Genomic DNA, 17,433 nt, shown 5'->3' with positions numbered 1-17,433 from the left:
GAGAACAGTGGACAGTCTGGTCAGTTTATTGAGGATGTGTTGGAGTTGAGTCAGTGCTGCGAGGGGGCTCCTGAAGGGGAAAATGTAGCTTGATGTGAAGGGCCACGCCACAGAATTTACACATAAATCTCAGTTTACTCGTCATTAGCAGAATTACTGAGCGTGTTACAACAGTTAAATCAGTGTAACGTTGTCTGCAGCTCTGCAGGAATGTTGTCGATGTCATCAGGATTATTTTAGCAGCACATTTGTAACAGAAAGTCACGTGGGATGTGAAGTTTGATGTGGGCGTTTACAAGGCAGGGATACAAAGATGCTGTTCGTTGTACCATGGGAAACATAGGGTCCAGTGTTTTTGATACTAGACCTGTACTTTTGAGTAAAAATTAGAATCACTTTATTTGTCCCCAGTGGGGCAATTTGGCATGCAGCAGTTAGATATATGTGTTTAGCACACATATAAACACAGGCCACATAAATACAACACCTAGACCAAAAGATAAAGGACAATAAGTTAATAAAAACAGAACAGAAACAGTACGTTAGTAGACATTAAGTTAGGAAGGGAAGTGGCAGGGGATATAAAAGAGTCTGAAACTGAAACTGTTGATGTAAAGGGGGGAACAGCCAGACAGAAACAGTTCTTGAGCAGAACCACAGACATTTACCACCATATTTTTTTTAAATCTCTCATGAGAGCTCCAACTTTATGGAAGCGCAAAACTGAATCGCTGGAGTGCCTCTAATAACAGTGTGATGATACTCTGGAGAGCCTGCGTACGAGAGCCACCCAGTGACTGTGCCGTTGAGAGACTGACGTGTTTAAAACATTGATTTACTCGTGGAATTCTTTTTCACAGTTATTAAAAACTCTTGCATGAATTGACACTGTGAGCAGGAAATGAAGCAACATCTGTTTGTTTTCTAAACTACTTTTAGTCTGAGGGACCAACCCCAGCATGCACTAGACTAGAGACAGGATACATGCTGGACAGGTAGACTGTCACGTTGACATAGGTACACGTAACAATAACAAAGACTGCATTCCATTTATATGTGCCAGCGTCAGGGTCCAGGTATTGTGCATGCTTGGTTTCTTGGTTTTAACGTTGTATTTTAGTTACTGGTACTGGTACATGGTACTGGACCACCTAAATAAAACCATTACTATTGTTATTTAGCCCTTTGCTTGTCCTGCAACAACATGTCAAAATTCTGCTTTGAAAAAGCTCTTGCCACTTCAATTTATCTTTTCAGGCCTATAACGTGCAGTTTTGCTACATGTGAGGTTAATCGTTCAATGTAACCACAAATCAGTGAATTCATTAAGGTAAATGCAGCTTAGCTGATGTCACTCTGTTGCCTGCTAAAGCAGGAAACATTTGGTTATTGTTCCGGGCTGTGGCGTTGTCCAGGCCTCCTGACATTTACCTTTACAGATGTGCCTGTTTGGTTAAATGGCTGTGACACTCGGGGGGCTGCTTATAGGCAGGAGGGTTTAAAGAGAAAATGGGAAGGCCTGATGACAGAGACAACATAGGAGTTTGTGCAGCTGTTTTACCGTGATGGATCTATTATCCAGCCATTACAAGATAAATGATCGATCCCTCCCATGCAACCCCCCCCCACCCCACCCTGCACCTTCTGCAAAATTGAAATGAGAACAGAAAGGAGGGGTAGGGGGCTGGGGGGGTACTATGATTAGGGGCTAGGTGAGACGCCCATTAATTTAACAGTAAAAGGAGGGAGAGGGAAGAGAGCAGGAGAGGAGCAAGCGCGGGGAGGATAGGCCGACCCCACACCGGGCCATCAATCAAAAAGGCGCACGTTGTCTCTGGCGTGATGACCCAGCACTCTCTGCCTCTCTGGCACCCTAATTAGAATTCATAGCAAAATAGATGCAAGGAAACGGTTTGGGCCCTTCATAATTTTATAGGAAATTTATTGTTATTAGAAGAACCATTTGCTTAGTGTGATTTTTCCATTACCGGCTTGTCACGCAGGGTAGATAATATGGTCGAGGGTGGAGGGGGAGGAGGTGTATGAACTCCATATATTGGGGTGTCAGTTTTGTTGATGGTGCATGTAGTTTACCTTGGATGCTGTGTCTAATGGGGGAAGTTGGTAGAGAATGCGCAAAGCCTTGCATCAGGACCCACGCGCTCAGAAATAGTGCTGCCTGTAATAGCCTCAGAGACAGGAGAGGCCCAGGGAGGACGCCAGGCGAGGATGACGCCCTTGTGCAAAAAATACACGCCAGTTCACACTGAACGTATACACTCTGACTGACTAATATGAGAAACCTGCTGTGCATTAATCTGCTGAGAAGCTGCTCTAACATGGATACAAGCCTGTGTTACTCAGCTTTCACCATTTTATTTATTCATGCATCAGAACAATGCTTCTCATCCCGGTTTGGTCGCTGTGAAGGGTTTTTTAGATCCTCATCGTGTTTGATGATGGGACATTGTTGGAAAGAGATGCTGCTTGTGAATTTTTAAAATGTCATTTTTCAATGATTTCTCTCACAAACCAAATCCTGTTCACCCCCTTTGTATTGGGGTGGTGTCAGAGAGAGATGTCTAAAAACATGGGCAAATAAAACCAAAATTATCTAAGTGATGAAGGACCAATAGACCCTTTTCACAGCATTTTGACTGGTCAGAACAGGAAACGCTCAGGTTTAACTAATAATTAGATTTGTACTGATACCGATACTAGCATTGGAAATACCTCTGATACTGCCCTAAAACACAATATTGAGTATCAATGAGTACGCGTGTCTATGCACCCTCTGATACCATGTCATTTATGAATAAACTTTATAGTTTCACACCCAGATAAAACAGCAGTTTTCCCAGAAATCAATTCTCAAAAATCAAGTTCGGAGCAGTGAAGAAGAATTGATTTCCTGTGAATAGTGTAACATTAGCCGTTAGCAAAATGTCAGCAATGTGGCATCATGTTAGACTAGAAAGTCCCACCTGTAAAAAAGCAACGTGTACAGTACGTAGGGCTTTAATTTTGAAGGGAGGGACTAGTGTCAAGACAACTAGTGTAGGAAATGTTATTTTTTATGACTGACGGTCAAATTAGATGATAAAAGAGAGATTCTGTGGCTTTCATGTATCTGTAACCTGAACAGTGACATAGAACAATGACAGCTATCATATCACATCCATACAGGGTCAGTACTATACAGGTTGTATCAGATCAACGATCTGTATTGGCTGATAAGTTCAGGTGTCGGGAGGGTCTCTGTAAGTCCACATAATGTTTTTAATTTCCCATTGAACGTCCTGTAGCAGACACTCACACAGGAGCTGTTTTAATCCGATTCATTCATCAACACATTCATCCACATATTTACAGAAACCCCACACGGTTTATTTTCCAGACAGATCACACAGTTCTTTCCATAAAACATTATTTGTGCTGCTAGAGCTGAATCAAATAGATAAAGTCATTGAGTCATTAAGCTCATTAGATGCAGCTTTAGAATAGTGTGATATTTATTTGTATTCATTGTGACATGGTGTAAATATCACCACAGAAAGGTGCAGTAAGCAGAGAAGACGTATGCAGAGGCATGTCTGCAGATAACTGCAGATTTCCATTAAACTGTAACAACCAAATATGAATATTTATTTTATAATGTAATCAGCTGTTACTGATACAACAGTCCTGTAATGAATCCTCCTTCATAAAGGTCTAATGTTCAGTTTGTGTAAATATACTGTATATTATCATCTTGAGGATGTTGTTTGTGTTGCTGATTAGTTATACTGACAAGTTTTTCTGTTATTTTGGCCCATTTGTTTATGCTAATGAGCCCAGGCTGAATAAAACACCTCTGTGTGCAATGCAACACTGTTGGGCAACAAACTGCAGCCTCCATAATGAACATACAGTTAAATCATCAGCTCTCAAACTGGACGTTATAACTTTGAGGATTAATTGCAGGTCTGTTGCATTAGATTACATTAACTTTAGCTCAGGCTAAACAATATGCAAAAACATATGTATATATCAATATTAATTTAGCAGATATAGCAACAGTGATATGAGTCACAATTTCATTTTTGAATTTCACTTCTCTCACATTTATTTATTTTTTTGCTGGGGTCTGCACCAAACAAACATTTTCCTTTATGTTTTGAGAATATGATTTGTAGGCTGGGGGCTTCCCTGTAGCACTGTTGTGTTCTGTTACCTTAATCAAAAAAACATTCAGCTCTCGCGATTTGGATTTATTGTGATTTTGATAATATTTTGATGAATTATTCAGCCCTACTTTTAGCTAGATGTACTTAATAAAACCTGCAACCGAGGGTACAGCATATCTGCTAACGTGCAGACTGTTGGTGTTAAGCTTCATCACGTGATTTCTCCACCGGGATCCTCCTATAAGTGTCGTTCCTTGAATGTACAGACTTTCCTGTGTGGGTAACTCAGTAGATATAACTTTACAGTTGTCCGATCCTCCAGTGATTCATTCATCAGCACCAGTAATGTGAATGTCAGAAAGGCCAGTCATCATTCAGATTTAAGATCCAGATTTCTTAGAGAATCTACAGACAGGAGCTGCGCACGTACACATCTCGTACACACACAGAAACGCACACAACAATCAATGCAGGCTCATGACAATGCTGATGGGTAAATGCACTGGGTTCCCACAGGGCCACCGGGGGCCAGAAGGCTTTAATTGGGAAGACCAGATTCTGCTCCCTCTCTCTTCTTCTTCACCCTTGCCTGCCCGTGATAATGCTGTTTGCATATTAATACGCCGCCTTGTCACTCACTCAGTCTCACAGTCAGTCGGCGAGCCGGCAGGCAGTCGGGGAGTGGGGGGGCATGCAACAGCCAAATGGGTTTTTTCCTCCCACCAATGAAATACAGTTGATTATTGGCTCTCTCAGCTGCGGCTCCCTCCTCGTGCTCCTTTCCCTGTGAATTGAACAGAAAATTAGGTTTGTACCTGAGAAGAGATGTAATTTATGGGGACGATGAGAGAAACACTTATTGATGGGCTTCCTTCACAAGGTTGTATGAAATAAGTCAGTTAAAACTTTAACAGCAAACATTTTCCTTCTAATTATCACTGTGTGTATTGTATCAGAGTAGTAAATTGGCGCTGTGTTTTTAGTACCTATTTTGATCAGCATCATATCTGTTAACCAGTGTTTTATTTCTCTGGAGTCTGTCGTTTTACAGCTGATTGAAGAGTTAAAAGTGTTTTCAATTTGTAAACTGCTACAAACTTCCAGTAACTTGTGTTTTAACACAGGAGTGAAATAAATAAATAAATTTTAAAAAACGGCAGCATTTCCCTCATGAGTTGCTTCAGCTCTGCTCCTCCTCTCTCCCCCTCCGATCATCTCTGTAGCTGGTGGCCGGCAGCGTGGTGATGGCCTTCGAAGAGGTGTGTCCAGATCGCATTGACCTGATCCACAAGAACTACAGGAAGCTGTGTAACCTGCTGGTAGACGTGGAGGAGTGGGGCCAGGTGGTCATCATCTCCATGCTGACGCGCTACGCCAGGACGCAGTTCATCAGCCCCTGGAGCGAGGTGAGACACTTGTGACCCTCAGGACCAAAACCATTGCAGATGCAAATCACCACCTATTTTCACCTTTGTAAGCATCTTTCAGTTAGGAAGCAGACATGGTAGCAACTCCTGCTAATGCTAACTACCTAGTTAGTTTCCTAAAGTTGCAAGATGAGACGTACCCGCTGCAGAGGGTCCTGAATATCAACAATAAAACTCCTGCTTCTGGCTCCTCAGTATGACTCTCATCTCATCGCTGCATCTGTCTGATCTTTGAGAACAAGTCTGGTGATACTTCATCATTTTCTTTATGTCAGCAAAGCAATGAACAGATCCTACCAACACATACTGCTGTGTATCCAAAGCCTGATATATCTCGATCCTCTGAGCCAGTGGCAGCTGCGGAAATGTTCATGGGGGTGGCCAAATGGGGCGCACCAAAACCAAAAGTCATAACTGAATTTCAGGAATTCTGTTATGCTGTAAACTGTGCAGGCTACAGTATATAACAAATTTAATATGAGAGGAATCACACACTGATATACTTTTAATGCACGTTTAATGCATTGGTGTGACGTGTTGTGCTCTTTGTGTTTCAGGGTGCTGTGTTTGATGAGAATAATGAGAAGACGTTCTATGACTCTGACTCTGAGGAGAAGAAAGACCAGATGGAGACCAAGCCTTACATCATGGATCCAGATCACAGGCTGCTACTGAGGAACACCAAACCTCTGCTGCAGAGCAGGAACACAGCTGTGAGTCACACAGACACACAGACACATAGTCTTAAAACACATCACTTCTGCTACATTTACACCTGCTGTCCACACTACTCTGGAGTTTTGAAGCGCCTGAAGTTAAAGATTTTTGTAAAAGCTGCTGGACCTGTTTTAGCTTGAAATCTCCAGGGTTGTATTGTAGTCTGGACAGGAGACACAGAGACCTTTGTAAACAATGACGTAGACACTAATGGTCGCTGCCTGATTGGGTCTTAACAGTCTCGATGAAATACAAGCATTACTGACCTTGTTGTTGTAGCCAGCAGCTGTTACACAGTTAAATTCTACATTTTAACACTACCACTGTCTTTGCTGTTCCTCCTTTGTTGTATTTTCTGCAACTAAATAACTGCATGGTAGACAATCTGCTTCCTGTTTACACCAGCTTGCACATGCCCAGTGCATGTGAATGGTCATGTATGTATGTGTTAATGTACTGTTTCTGATATGGAGCTAAAACGCTCGTCTGGACAAAGATGGTTTTCATTTTAAAATGAAAACTTATTAGTGTGGACGTAGTTACACTGACTTATACTAGTTATCTTCAAGTCATTCAGTATAGAAAGTGTATAGAAATTGTGTGGGAAAGTGTATGTGCTGCTTTTATATAATACATTGGGTAAACGTAGGTTTCTGAGTGTGAGCTCTGCGGAAATCTCACCATGATCTCAGGTATAAAACAGCTGGTGCTGTAAAGACGTACATGAACCTCTCATCAATAATACAACCCATGATACATTTCCCTACACAAACACAATGTACACACCTGGACACATAACTCAGTGACATGGGAATACATCCACACACCTGCAATACTGCAACCCCCCCCCCCCCAAGATTGAAAAAAAAATATATATAAAAAAAAACCTAGTGAGTGCAGATCTCCATCACCCAAGAGTCTCAAGGTCTCTGTCGCTGTGTGGCAGCGGGAGGAAAAATGCTCCCAAATGAAAGTGTTGATTAAAATGTGACACGCTGGGTCTTTACTCGTGACAACACAGTGACATCCTCCATCTTCATAGACACCTCAACCCTTATATTCTGCCTGCAACGATGGACACACGTCCTCTGGCTATTTAAAGCGCAGCTGAAAAATTACCTTTATAGAGTCACGTCATGAGCGCCTTTGTGGAGCCCAAAGAAATGCATGTGAGCAAAGGTGTTTTATTTTAGCCTGGTTTGACAGATGGCAACATGCTGTAGGTGGTGTAATAAAAATAATAAAGCACTTAAAAGTTTAAAAGTGCTTCACCAAGTGTTTAAAAAGTGCAAAATCAAGTTAGAGCTGGAGGGTTGCACATTCTGGAGAGTGGTTGAAAATTCAAACAAATACCAAAGAATAAAAAGCAAGAAAAAAAAAAAATCTAAGTTTATTTTAAGAAAACATCGTAAAGTACTTGAATCCTTTTCTTTTCTGACTGAGTTGGTGTTTTTTCAGGTGGTGATGTCTGTCGCTCAGCTCTACTGGCATCTGGCCCCTAAACAGGAAGTCGGCATTGTCACAAAGTCACTGGTTCGACTGCTGAGGAGCCACAGGTAACATGAAAAACACACCGCATCTCCGTTTGCCTCCTCCCCAAGTTGTCAGTGATGAATGACTCGCCCTGATCCTCGGTATCTCTGTGTCCATGTTGTTGATGTCTGATTATGTTGTCTTGTTTGTCTTCTGCAAAGAGAGGTGCAGTACATCGTGCTTCAGAACATCGCCACCATGTCCATTCAGAGAAAAGTATGTCTGTTTTTTTTTTTTTTTTAATTTAAATTTTTTTAAATTTTGGAACAGTACATGTGTCGTGCAGTGATGCAGGATGTGTAATAACATGAATTATCTTCAAACAGGGGATGTTCGAGCCCTTCATGAAGAGTTTCTATGTCAGATCTACAGACGCCACACATATCAAAACACTGAAGGTAACCACCACTTTACTCTGTGCCTCATGCATATTAGTGTCCCCCCAGTGTGGGCTTGAATAAGTGTCAGTGGTGTTCAGAAATAATGCCATCGTCCTGTGTGAACATGTGAAAAACTGCAGGAGAATTTTAAATTTGTGAATGTGTACATTGTGCAGGGATTATTGTGTATATCAATGGTGACATTACACAAAGACGGAGAGATCAGTAACTGGTTTTGTGAGCATCTAATGTAGATTCAAACTGTGTGAAACTCAGTTCTAACACTGTTGTTCCTGCTTTGACTGTAAAAGGCCAAAAGTGCCGCCACTTTGTTTACTGACTGTCAAAGACGACACTTTCTGTTTTTCCACTGTAAAAAGACTCTAAACCTGACATGTGACATGGATTTGGTTTGTTATTGCCTGGTGAGGTTCTACAAGGACAACTTGACCATAGCATAGGAACCAAGAGCCATTTAACCTTTAATTGAGTGAGGGAAGGTGGTCAAGGAATAGATGGAGGGATGGGTGAACAGATTGATGATTTTCTGTACAACAAACAACAAAAGTCAATAAGTTTCCATGCATACCATAACAAACATAATAACGTCAGCGTACATTATCAGTGCATCACTAATGTAAAAAGGAATCTGTCACCTTCACCTGGATTCTGTTTATCCTTCGAACAGGAAACATCATAAACACAGGTTAGAAAATTATATAAAAAATAACTACGGTAATTTCTCCTCTAAATTAAACAGTTTGCCTCATTTACAATCATCTCAAAGTAAAAATACTGAGTAGCTCCAACACAGTATATGATTTGTTTGCACAGAATTCTCCCTCAAAGGTAACAAACAGCTTCAAACAATATATTCGATCTGTTAACAGGTCAAATACACTCAAATTAAGATTCATAGCATATTTGAAGGGAATAAATAATAAGTAATCTCAATCTCAAACAATGGCAAATCATTTCAAGCAATTTACTGGTGAGGCAGCATCGTCTCAGACAAAAGGATTTGTAAGGAACACTCCCAGTCCTTATATATAAAACCTCCTCTACCTGGTCTCCTCCCCTGGGCTCTGACAGGTAAATCTCTGTCTTGACACTTCAGCTTGAGATTCTTGAACACACACTTTCTTATTTACAAATTGCACAGGTTTATAATCCACAGGCTCTAAAAACATTTCTGAACATCATTTTATAAGATCAAAATCTTATTGACCTGTACTTGAGCCCTGTTCTCCAACCAGCTTATTAGACATTAAAAATAAACCTCCCTTATGATTTTCGCAGCTGGAGATCCTGACCAACCTCGCCAATGAAGCCAACATCTCCACTATTCTGAGGGAGTTTCAGGTTTGTGTTTTGTTTCCTGGTGAGAACAGTAAGTCGACGTCAGTAGAGATTTTGGGTGTTGAACTTCTCTTAACCTCTCGTCGGCTTCATCTCTTTTCAGACGTACGTGAAGAGTCAGGACAAAGCGTTCGCGGCGGCCACGATTCAGGCCATCGGCAGGTGTGCGACCAACATCTCTGAGGTGACAGACACCTGCCTCAACGGTCTGGTGCTGCTCCTTTCCAACAGAGACGGTAAAATGCCTTCTTCATGTGCACATATCTGCAGTTACTTTGTGTCTTAACGCAGGATAATGAGGCAGTGTAAACATCAAGTTTTGTGTTTTTGTTTGTGTTGAGAGAACTTGTTTCATCTCTGCAGAGACGGTGGTGGCCGAGAGCGTCGTGGTGATTAAGAAGCTGCTTCAGACTCAGCCCACTCAGCACAGTGAGATCATCAAACACATGGCCAAGCTCTTCGATAACATCACGGTACGATTCGTCATTGTGTTATTATGTAGTATAAAACAGTGGTTCCCAACCTTTTCCAACTCTCTTCTTTTTATTTTAATAACAGACAATTGAATGTTCAGGATTGAACTGAAAGCAGGGGAAGCTCAATTTTTCTTTTCTGTTTGCTGGGTTTTAGCGCACAATAGCAAACAAGCTTACAACGTGGTCTGACGGCAACAACGAAAAAGTTCCTATTACTGGCTTATCACAGGGATCGGCCCTTTTTTTTCAAACATTTAACGACATTATTTATATTTTTATTATTTTTTAATAATTCCATCTTTTCACCAAAATAATGCTGTTTTGCAAATGATTCGGCGGCCCCCTTGCAATACCTTTGTGGCCCATCAGTGGGCCCCGGTCCACAGGTTGGTAACCACTGGAATAATGCATTTGTTCAACATGAAAGTTAGGACCAGAACAGATGAATTGAAAATACAATATAACACTTGTCTTTTCTTCTGTCACCTAAACTTGCAGGTGCCCATGGCCCGAGCCAGCATCCTGTGGCTGATGGGAGAGTACTGTGAGCGGGTGCCGAAGATCGCACCTGATGTTCTTCGTAAGATGGCGAAGACGTTCACAGCGGAGGAGGACATAGTCAAGCTGCAGACAGTCAACCTGGCAGCCAAACTCTACCTGATCAACTCTAAACAGGTAACGAGGGAAACGCCACAACCTGCCACTTTTGTCGTGTTGACACAAGTTATTATGTACAGGGTCAGGAGGAGATAAATTAACTTCCTGTTATCTGACGGTGACGATCTTTGTTTTAAGTTTTGTCTTTCACATGAAACAGCTTTGTCTTTCTGTAATTAGACACTTCTGCAGCGGCTCAGAGCTAAATGCCTGGTTTAAATATAGAGCTTTAACGTAATGGTGCATCTCCAAGCGCAGCTCGGTGTCTACAGGCTCATTCAGTGAGATGGGCCGACTTTGGCCTCTGAGCTGGGTTTATGAGCCCAGACGCCCCCCTCCCCTTCAAACGAACACATCATTAAACCTCTAGCTCTATGTAATGTGTCTGGGAGGAGAGAGGGAGAAACAAAGTCAACGCTGGAAAGGGTTTGGGTTGTAGTTCTGCCATCATGGCAGCATTTTGTTTTTATTTTGTTTTTGTTCCTGCTAAAGAAATTTATGTGCAAACGCTCCACGTATCCAGGCTTAAATATGAACCAAGACTGTTAGAGAGAGAAAACATGGAAATGTGGAGTTTGCAGCTGTATTCATGGGACAAGATGGGACAGGAGTCTTTCTTCAAGTACTGGGACGAGACAGGATTTTTTTTTTTAATTCCATCATGACATTGGGACAGGATGGAAATGTTTTTATGGGACTGAGAGTTTTTTTTTTGGTTGATTTATTTATTTTTACACAATTTAAAATACACAGACAAATAGCATACAGTGCAGGCAGAGGCAAAAAGCACAATGGGCTTATTCAAAGCCTCCACCTAAGTAATGTTGAAATAAAAATAAAATTCTAAAAATACATACGAGAAAATGACTACATAAAAATGATGACAAATTAATAGATTCAAAATATATAATATATTAACAGCAGTAATAACAATAATATAAAAGCTGTGATGTGTATGAGTTTATCTCTATGAGCAATAGTAATAATACGTCAATATTAGCAAAACAGAGAGGAAATCCTCTAGTACAGAGCTAGAGTAGGGAAGCAGTTAGCTTAGCTTAGCATGAAGCCTGGAAACAGCTCTAAAGCTTACAGATTTATATTTTATATCTTGGTTCTTTAATCCAGAGAAAAACAGAAATGTAAGGTTTTATGGGACATTACATGCTTTAAATATTTCTGAGTGCATTGACTTCCTCTGTACAGACATTAGAGTGGTATTGACTTTCATAACTCTTAACAAGAGAATGAATAAGTCTATTTCGCAGAACTGTTCCCTCATAAACATCATTCACACTAATATCGCCTCACTTATTCCTGTCTTCATCCTTGTCTGATGTATCAACCATGTCCTCCCACTTTTCTCCTCCATCTCTCCACCTCTCTGCCCCTCCCCCCTCCAGACCAAGCTGCTGACCCAGTACATCCTGAACCTCGGCAAATACGACCAGAACTATGACATCAGAGACCGAACGCGCTTCATAAGACAGCTGATAGTCCCCAACGAGAAGAGCGGAGCCCTCAACAAGTACGCTCGGCGCATCTTACTGGCCCCCAAACCAGCTCCGGTGCTCGAGTCTGCCTTCAAAGGTAGTTCATACATTTATAATATCAACCTCTTATCCTTATTTTGAAACATTAAATGGCTGAAGAGATGAAATACCATTCTTCTCCTGTGTCTGTCTGGTGGTTCATCTGAGCGAATCACTGAATACATATTAACTGGACCTCTATTTCTCATCAAGTGGCTCCATTTCCACTGGTATGCAAAGTTGGTTCAGGCAGTGGTTTTATTATTCTGGTGTGTCTGTCTCTCTGAAGGGCAGTTAGGTCAGACCCCTTTACCTTGCACTAATGAGATGGGTAAATTATTGAGCTAATGCTAACCATTTTCAGACACCGAGAGGGGGAAAAAAATCCCTCTCATTTAGCTGTCTCTTCTCTCTCTCCCCCCTCCCTGACAAAAGGGACAGAAACGGCCTCCTGCAGCATTAAAATTCAGAGGCAGTTTGCACCTACTGGATGTTTATGGAAAGCGTTAACCACCCCTGTCATTCTTAATATTCACAACTCAAGTCTTTTTTTTCTCTTTCTGTTAGCAAAGCACAGTTTTTAGAGCAAACCCCCCAAGGTACAGACACTGATTATCTTCCTGTGTCGACCGGTGGGAGAGAGAAGAGGGGGGGTGTGTGTGTGTGTGTGTGTGTGTGTGTGTGTGTGTGTGTGTGTGTGTGTGTGTGTGTGTGTGTGTGTGTGTGTGTGTGTGTGTGTGTGTGTGTGTGTGTGTGTGTGTGTGTGTGTGAGAGCTGGTGTTAAATGCATGGAGAGGATGTTCATATCTTATATTAAAACACTGTGTACGGTGACATTTAGTGACAAATGTGGTGACTGTCACGTATTAAACTTTATTTTGGTCTTATCTTTGAATTTGTTTACCCTCACTTTGATATTCCTGCCTCACCCCCTTCTTTTCAGCTCTTCTTTTTACGCCTCTGCACCGGCAGCAGCCAGAGATGGAGGGATGATGTTTTCAGGTTGTCCAACTGTCCGTCACATTCTCATAAAGGCAATATCTCAGTAACGCCTCACAGGAAATTCCTCTAATTTGGCACAAACATTAATTTGGACTCTAGGATGAAATTATTAGAATTTGGTGGTCAAAGGTTAAAGTCAATGTGACCTCACAAAACACAGTTTTGGCCTCTTGAAGGTGATATTTGTGAATTTGTTTGGATTTAGCACAAACATTAGAACTTGGTGGTCAAAGGTCAAAGTTACTGTAACCTCACGCTCTTGTGAATGCAAGATACTAGGAACGCCCAGAAGAAATTTCATTACATCTGGCACAAATGTTCACTTGGACTCAGCGATGAACTGATTAGAACTCAACGGTCAATCGTCAAAGGTCAAAGGTCACTGTGACCTCAACAGACACTCAGAAATTCATACACTAATTATGATACAATTTAACTCAAATGTCGATAAGGATAAAATGAAGTGATGACATTTTATATACAAAAGGTCAAAGGTCAACTTCACTGTGACATAATGTTCTGCAAAAACACCTCTGGCCATTGTTCGCCACTGTCACACTGTAAAGGGGAGATTGTGACCATATTTACTGGTTGGTGGAGGCATACAACCGCAAGACGTCGATTCTAATTGTTTCATTTTCCCTCATTTCATTTCATTTTATTTCTCTCTCTTCTACTTTCAGATCGAGACCGTTACCAGCTGGGCACTCTCTCCCACAGCCTCAATATTAAAGCCACCGGGTACCAGGAGCTCTCGGACTGGCCGGCGGTTGCTCCCGACCAGTCTGTGAGGAACGTGGAGGTCATTGAGCCAGTAAGGAACCAAACACTTCTTATCATAGTTACACTTCATAATTCGAACTCAGAGTTTCTTGTTTCTTCTCTTTCACTGCCAGCGTCAGACAAGATGAGAAATGTGTTATTCTGCAAACATTAAGAAGATGATGCTGCTGCAGTTTCTTATTGTTTTGACATTAAAACTGTGTATCACAAGTTATTTACTCTGTGGTATGATATTATGATATTGCTGGAAATACAGAGACTGCAGATGTATATTGTGACAGTCGAGGCTTGTGGTGTCTGTAGTGGTACGAGCTGCATCATCATTCACTGCTGCAGTTTAGCAGTTCATTATGAATCATATTAAAGTGATGCTGATAGCACTGCTCCCACTAAGAAGCTCTCATTATGATGCTATTTCTTTTCAATGTTGTTTACATCACAGATAATGGCAAATATTTAATGATTCAAAGGGCAAAGTGCTCGAAGTCGAAAACAATATATTAGGTAACGAGCGTCACTTCAAAAGGCTCGTTAATAATTGTGTATCAACATAACATAACCCCCCCCACCCCCCCCCCCCACCCCCGAGCACTTACTCAGCATTACAACAAACGAAGTGGCAGCTGAAATGGAGGCAGACATAACAATGATGAGTGGTATATTTCCATCAGCTTCTTATCTAGCTGTCCTCCCAGAGGGCGCTAACATCATCCAGGGTCACCCTTCTCTAAATGTAAAGTCCAACAGACCAGAGATTGAAAAGTGGCTGTTTGCATATTAAACCCAAGTTATAATTTATGCAGAAAAATATCCAAAACTTGATTTGTCATATTCTTGCGGGGCACAGAGATCTGCTGTTGTCCAAAAGCTATTAAGAACACATCAGCGAGCCACACTGTTGGCTGACATGTTCCTTCATTACCATGGACACACACACACACTCACACACACACTGTAGTTTAATTTGAGTCAGCCCCACATACATTATCCTGCTGCCAGAAATAATTCACTAGAGAAGCAGATGTGTATTTATATGCAGCTGAAAATACTCGTCCACAAATGGAGGATTCACACCTTTTGTAAAAACATTTGCTCAAAACGACAGAGCTCAAATTACTGAACCATTTTTTCTCCTTAAATGAAACTTAATATTTTGAATTGATGCCGGTTAGGAAATGACAAACCAGCATTTGTCAGTTTTTTTTAATTTATTTGTTTTATGGGATTTGTTGACGATGAAAAAAACATTACCAGTTAGGGCTGAACGATATGGAAAATGTCTAACTCGACTCCGAATAGATAACTGAGCGCTATTTGATAATCAATGCGTTCACAGAGCGATTTATATGTTTGTTTTTTTTCCTTTTGCTGAGTTAATTGTATAAATGCTTTGTGTTGTGGGCTCAGTTTGTGTTGGGAAAATTAGCTTGCACACCTGCTCCACTCAGCTCAAACACAAGAACTTTCTTGTGCCTTGTTATAAGTTAAAGAATAAAAATTACACAAATTAAAGGGCTTTGTTTTTCAGCGAGTGATGCTATTGATCCTGTGATTTTCTCTCCGAGCCAGCTGAAGCTTTATTGTTGGTACTTTATGGCAGCTAATGGGGATCCTAATAAAACAATAAACAACAATAAAAGGGAGCAAAACACTTGTGTCAACAAACTTTATTCCTAGTTTTAAGTATAATGCAGATTTAACTGAAAATATCAGGTAACTGTTGTTGTCCTGGACTTTTTAAACACTGCATGCTTTACTCTTTACTTTGACTACAAAGCAGCAACAGTCTGATAATTCATCTGAATCAAATATTAAAATGATTCAGAATCTGGAAGTTTACCTGTCCCTGAATTACTTTAATTCACCTTTAACCTGCCTCCCTTCCCTCTGCCTCGTCTGTTCAGGTGAAAGAGTGGGCACCAATAGTGGGGAAGGCCAAGCAGCCCAAGTCTGATGACAAGTTCTACTCGGACGATGAAGATGAGAAAGAAGAGGAAGGATCTGATAGCAGCGGCAGTGAAGACAGCAGCAGCAGCAGCAGCAGCAGCAGCAGCGAAGGTTTGTGTTTGTTCTGATACCGATACTAGTATCAGAAATGCCTCCAATACTGCCTAGAAAAATCCAGTATTGGCAAGTACGAGTCTGTGCGTCCAATACCACTTGATTTAGTAACAAACTTTATAGTTTCAGTTTTTATTTTTTGACAAAATGTCATGCTGCTTTCTTTATGTGTTTGTGTATTGAAGTTCTCATCCTTAAATCCTGGTTGATTTGGCGCCACCTGTGGTTACTGGTTGTAACAGCAAGTGCAGTTGAATACAACAGCAAACTCACTCACTGAGCATGTACTTTAAAAAATACAGCTCAGGAGCAGCTGGTGTATCTGCTCACTGTGAACTCACAGTGACTTCTTCACAATAAAAGCCACCCTGTGTTAATGCTTTAAATGTGAAGCAACCGCAGGAGTTTGCATTAGCAGTAACTGATCCTACAGCTCTGATATGTGAAACCATAGACATATATATGTAGACGCTGCATTTCCCGCTTCAGCCCATTGTTGAGATATGACAGTGAATTATTATTATTACTCACCATGTAAATAATTCAGAAGACTATTTACTGGAGACAGTAAATAGTCTTTTTACCCCATATAGACCATAAACCCTTAAATATAAAACTGACTCATTAAAATCAGTAAAGAAATGTAAACATTATAGTGCAGCTCCTCTGTTTACTCATATTTATTTACAGACCAGTCTTGCCTGGTCAAATATGGCAGCAACGATGCAGCAGCCAATGCAGCAATGTATGTATGTCTATGTGTGAAAGGGAGCAGTATGAGATGTGACTACAAACATCATTTCCTGTGAATCGCTTGTGTTTGTGAAAGAAATTTTAATGGAAGACTGGTGAACCTATCACTGGAAAAAAACTGGTTTCATTTCCTGAAAATATAAGTGTTATGTTTGATATGTAAATGAATGTCTGCACAGAATCGGGCAGTGAGAGTGAGGAGGAAAGCAGCGAAGAGTCAGAAAAGACCTCCAGTGATTCTGGAAAGAGTTCGAGCGGATCTGAAGAGAGCTCCAGTGAATCCGAATCAGAGCAGAAGAAGAAGAAGAAAAAGACCAAGACGACGCTGCAGAAGAAAAGCAAGCTGGCTGCTGCTGACAGGTACAGTGAAATCCCTGCAGTCTGCTAGACTCTGAAAGCATCATTTTTCTTCCCTGTGAATTTGGCGAGTCCAGATGTTACCTGTTTCCTTCTCTTTTTCTCTTCCTGGCTCAGCTAATTAGACAGGTGTGTGTCTGTGAGAAGCACCGGAGTCGTAGGCAACAACAAATGTGATCAGTGCTTTGCTGCATCAATAAGCTCAACCTCCATCTGTTCAAAACTTCAGC

The 17,433-nt window shown here is 41.1% G+C and overlaps 1 protein-coding gene across 2 annotated transcripts in view; it reads left to right on the top strand.

The window, feature by feature from the left end:
- The window catches only part of ap3b1a (adaptor related protein complex 3 subunit beta 1a), a 60,782-nt gene that overhangs the window by 14,058 nt on the left and 29,291 nt on the right, over positions 1-17,433 (top strand). For both annotated transcript variants that reach the window (XM_071465961.1, XM_071465960.1), the window contains exons 7-19: positions 5,390-5,572; positions 6,151-6,306; positions 7,769-7,866; positions 8,005-8,059; positions 8,170-8,241; positions 9,523-9,585; positions 9,686-9,818; positions 9,946-10,055; positions 10,557-10,733; positions 12,119-12,305; positions 13,933-14,063; positions 15,937-16,090; positions 17,026-17,206. In XM_071465961.1, coding sequence (XP_071322062.1) covers positions 5,390-5,572; positions 6,151-6,306; positions 7,769-7,866; positions 8,005-8,059; positions 8,170-8,241; positions 9,523-9,585; positions 9,686-9,818; positions 9,946-10,055; positions 10,557-10,733; positions 12,119-12,305; positions 13,933-14,063; positions 15,937-16,090; positions 17,026-17,206 — 1,700 coding nt within the window. The remainder of the gene's footprint in view (positions 1-5,389; positions 5,573-6,150; positions 6,307-7,768; positions 7,867-8,004; positions 8,060-8,169; positions 8,242-9,522; positions 9,586-9,685; positions 9,819-9,945; positions 10,056-10,556; positions 10,734-12,118; positions 12,306-13,932; positions 14,064-15,936; positions 16,091-17,025; positions 17,207-17,433) is intronic.

The sequence above is a fragment of the Trachinotus anak genome, unplaced genomic scaffold (assembly GCF_046630095.1).
Source record: "Trachinotus anak isolate AG129_WGS33_773 ecotype Australia unplaced genomic scaffold, CSIRO_AGI_Tana_v1 ptg000028l, whole genome shotgun sequence".
Lineage (NCBI taxonomy): Eukaryota > Metazoa > Chordata > Actinopteri > Carangiformes > Carangidae > Trachinotus > Trachinotus anak.
Note: the sequence above shows the minus strand (reverse complement) of the source record. Positions and strands in the feature narration are given on the sequence as shown.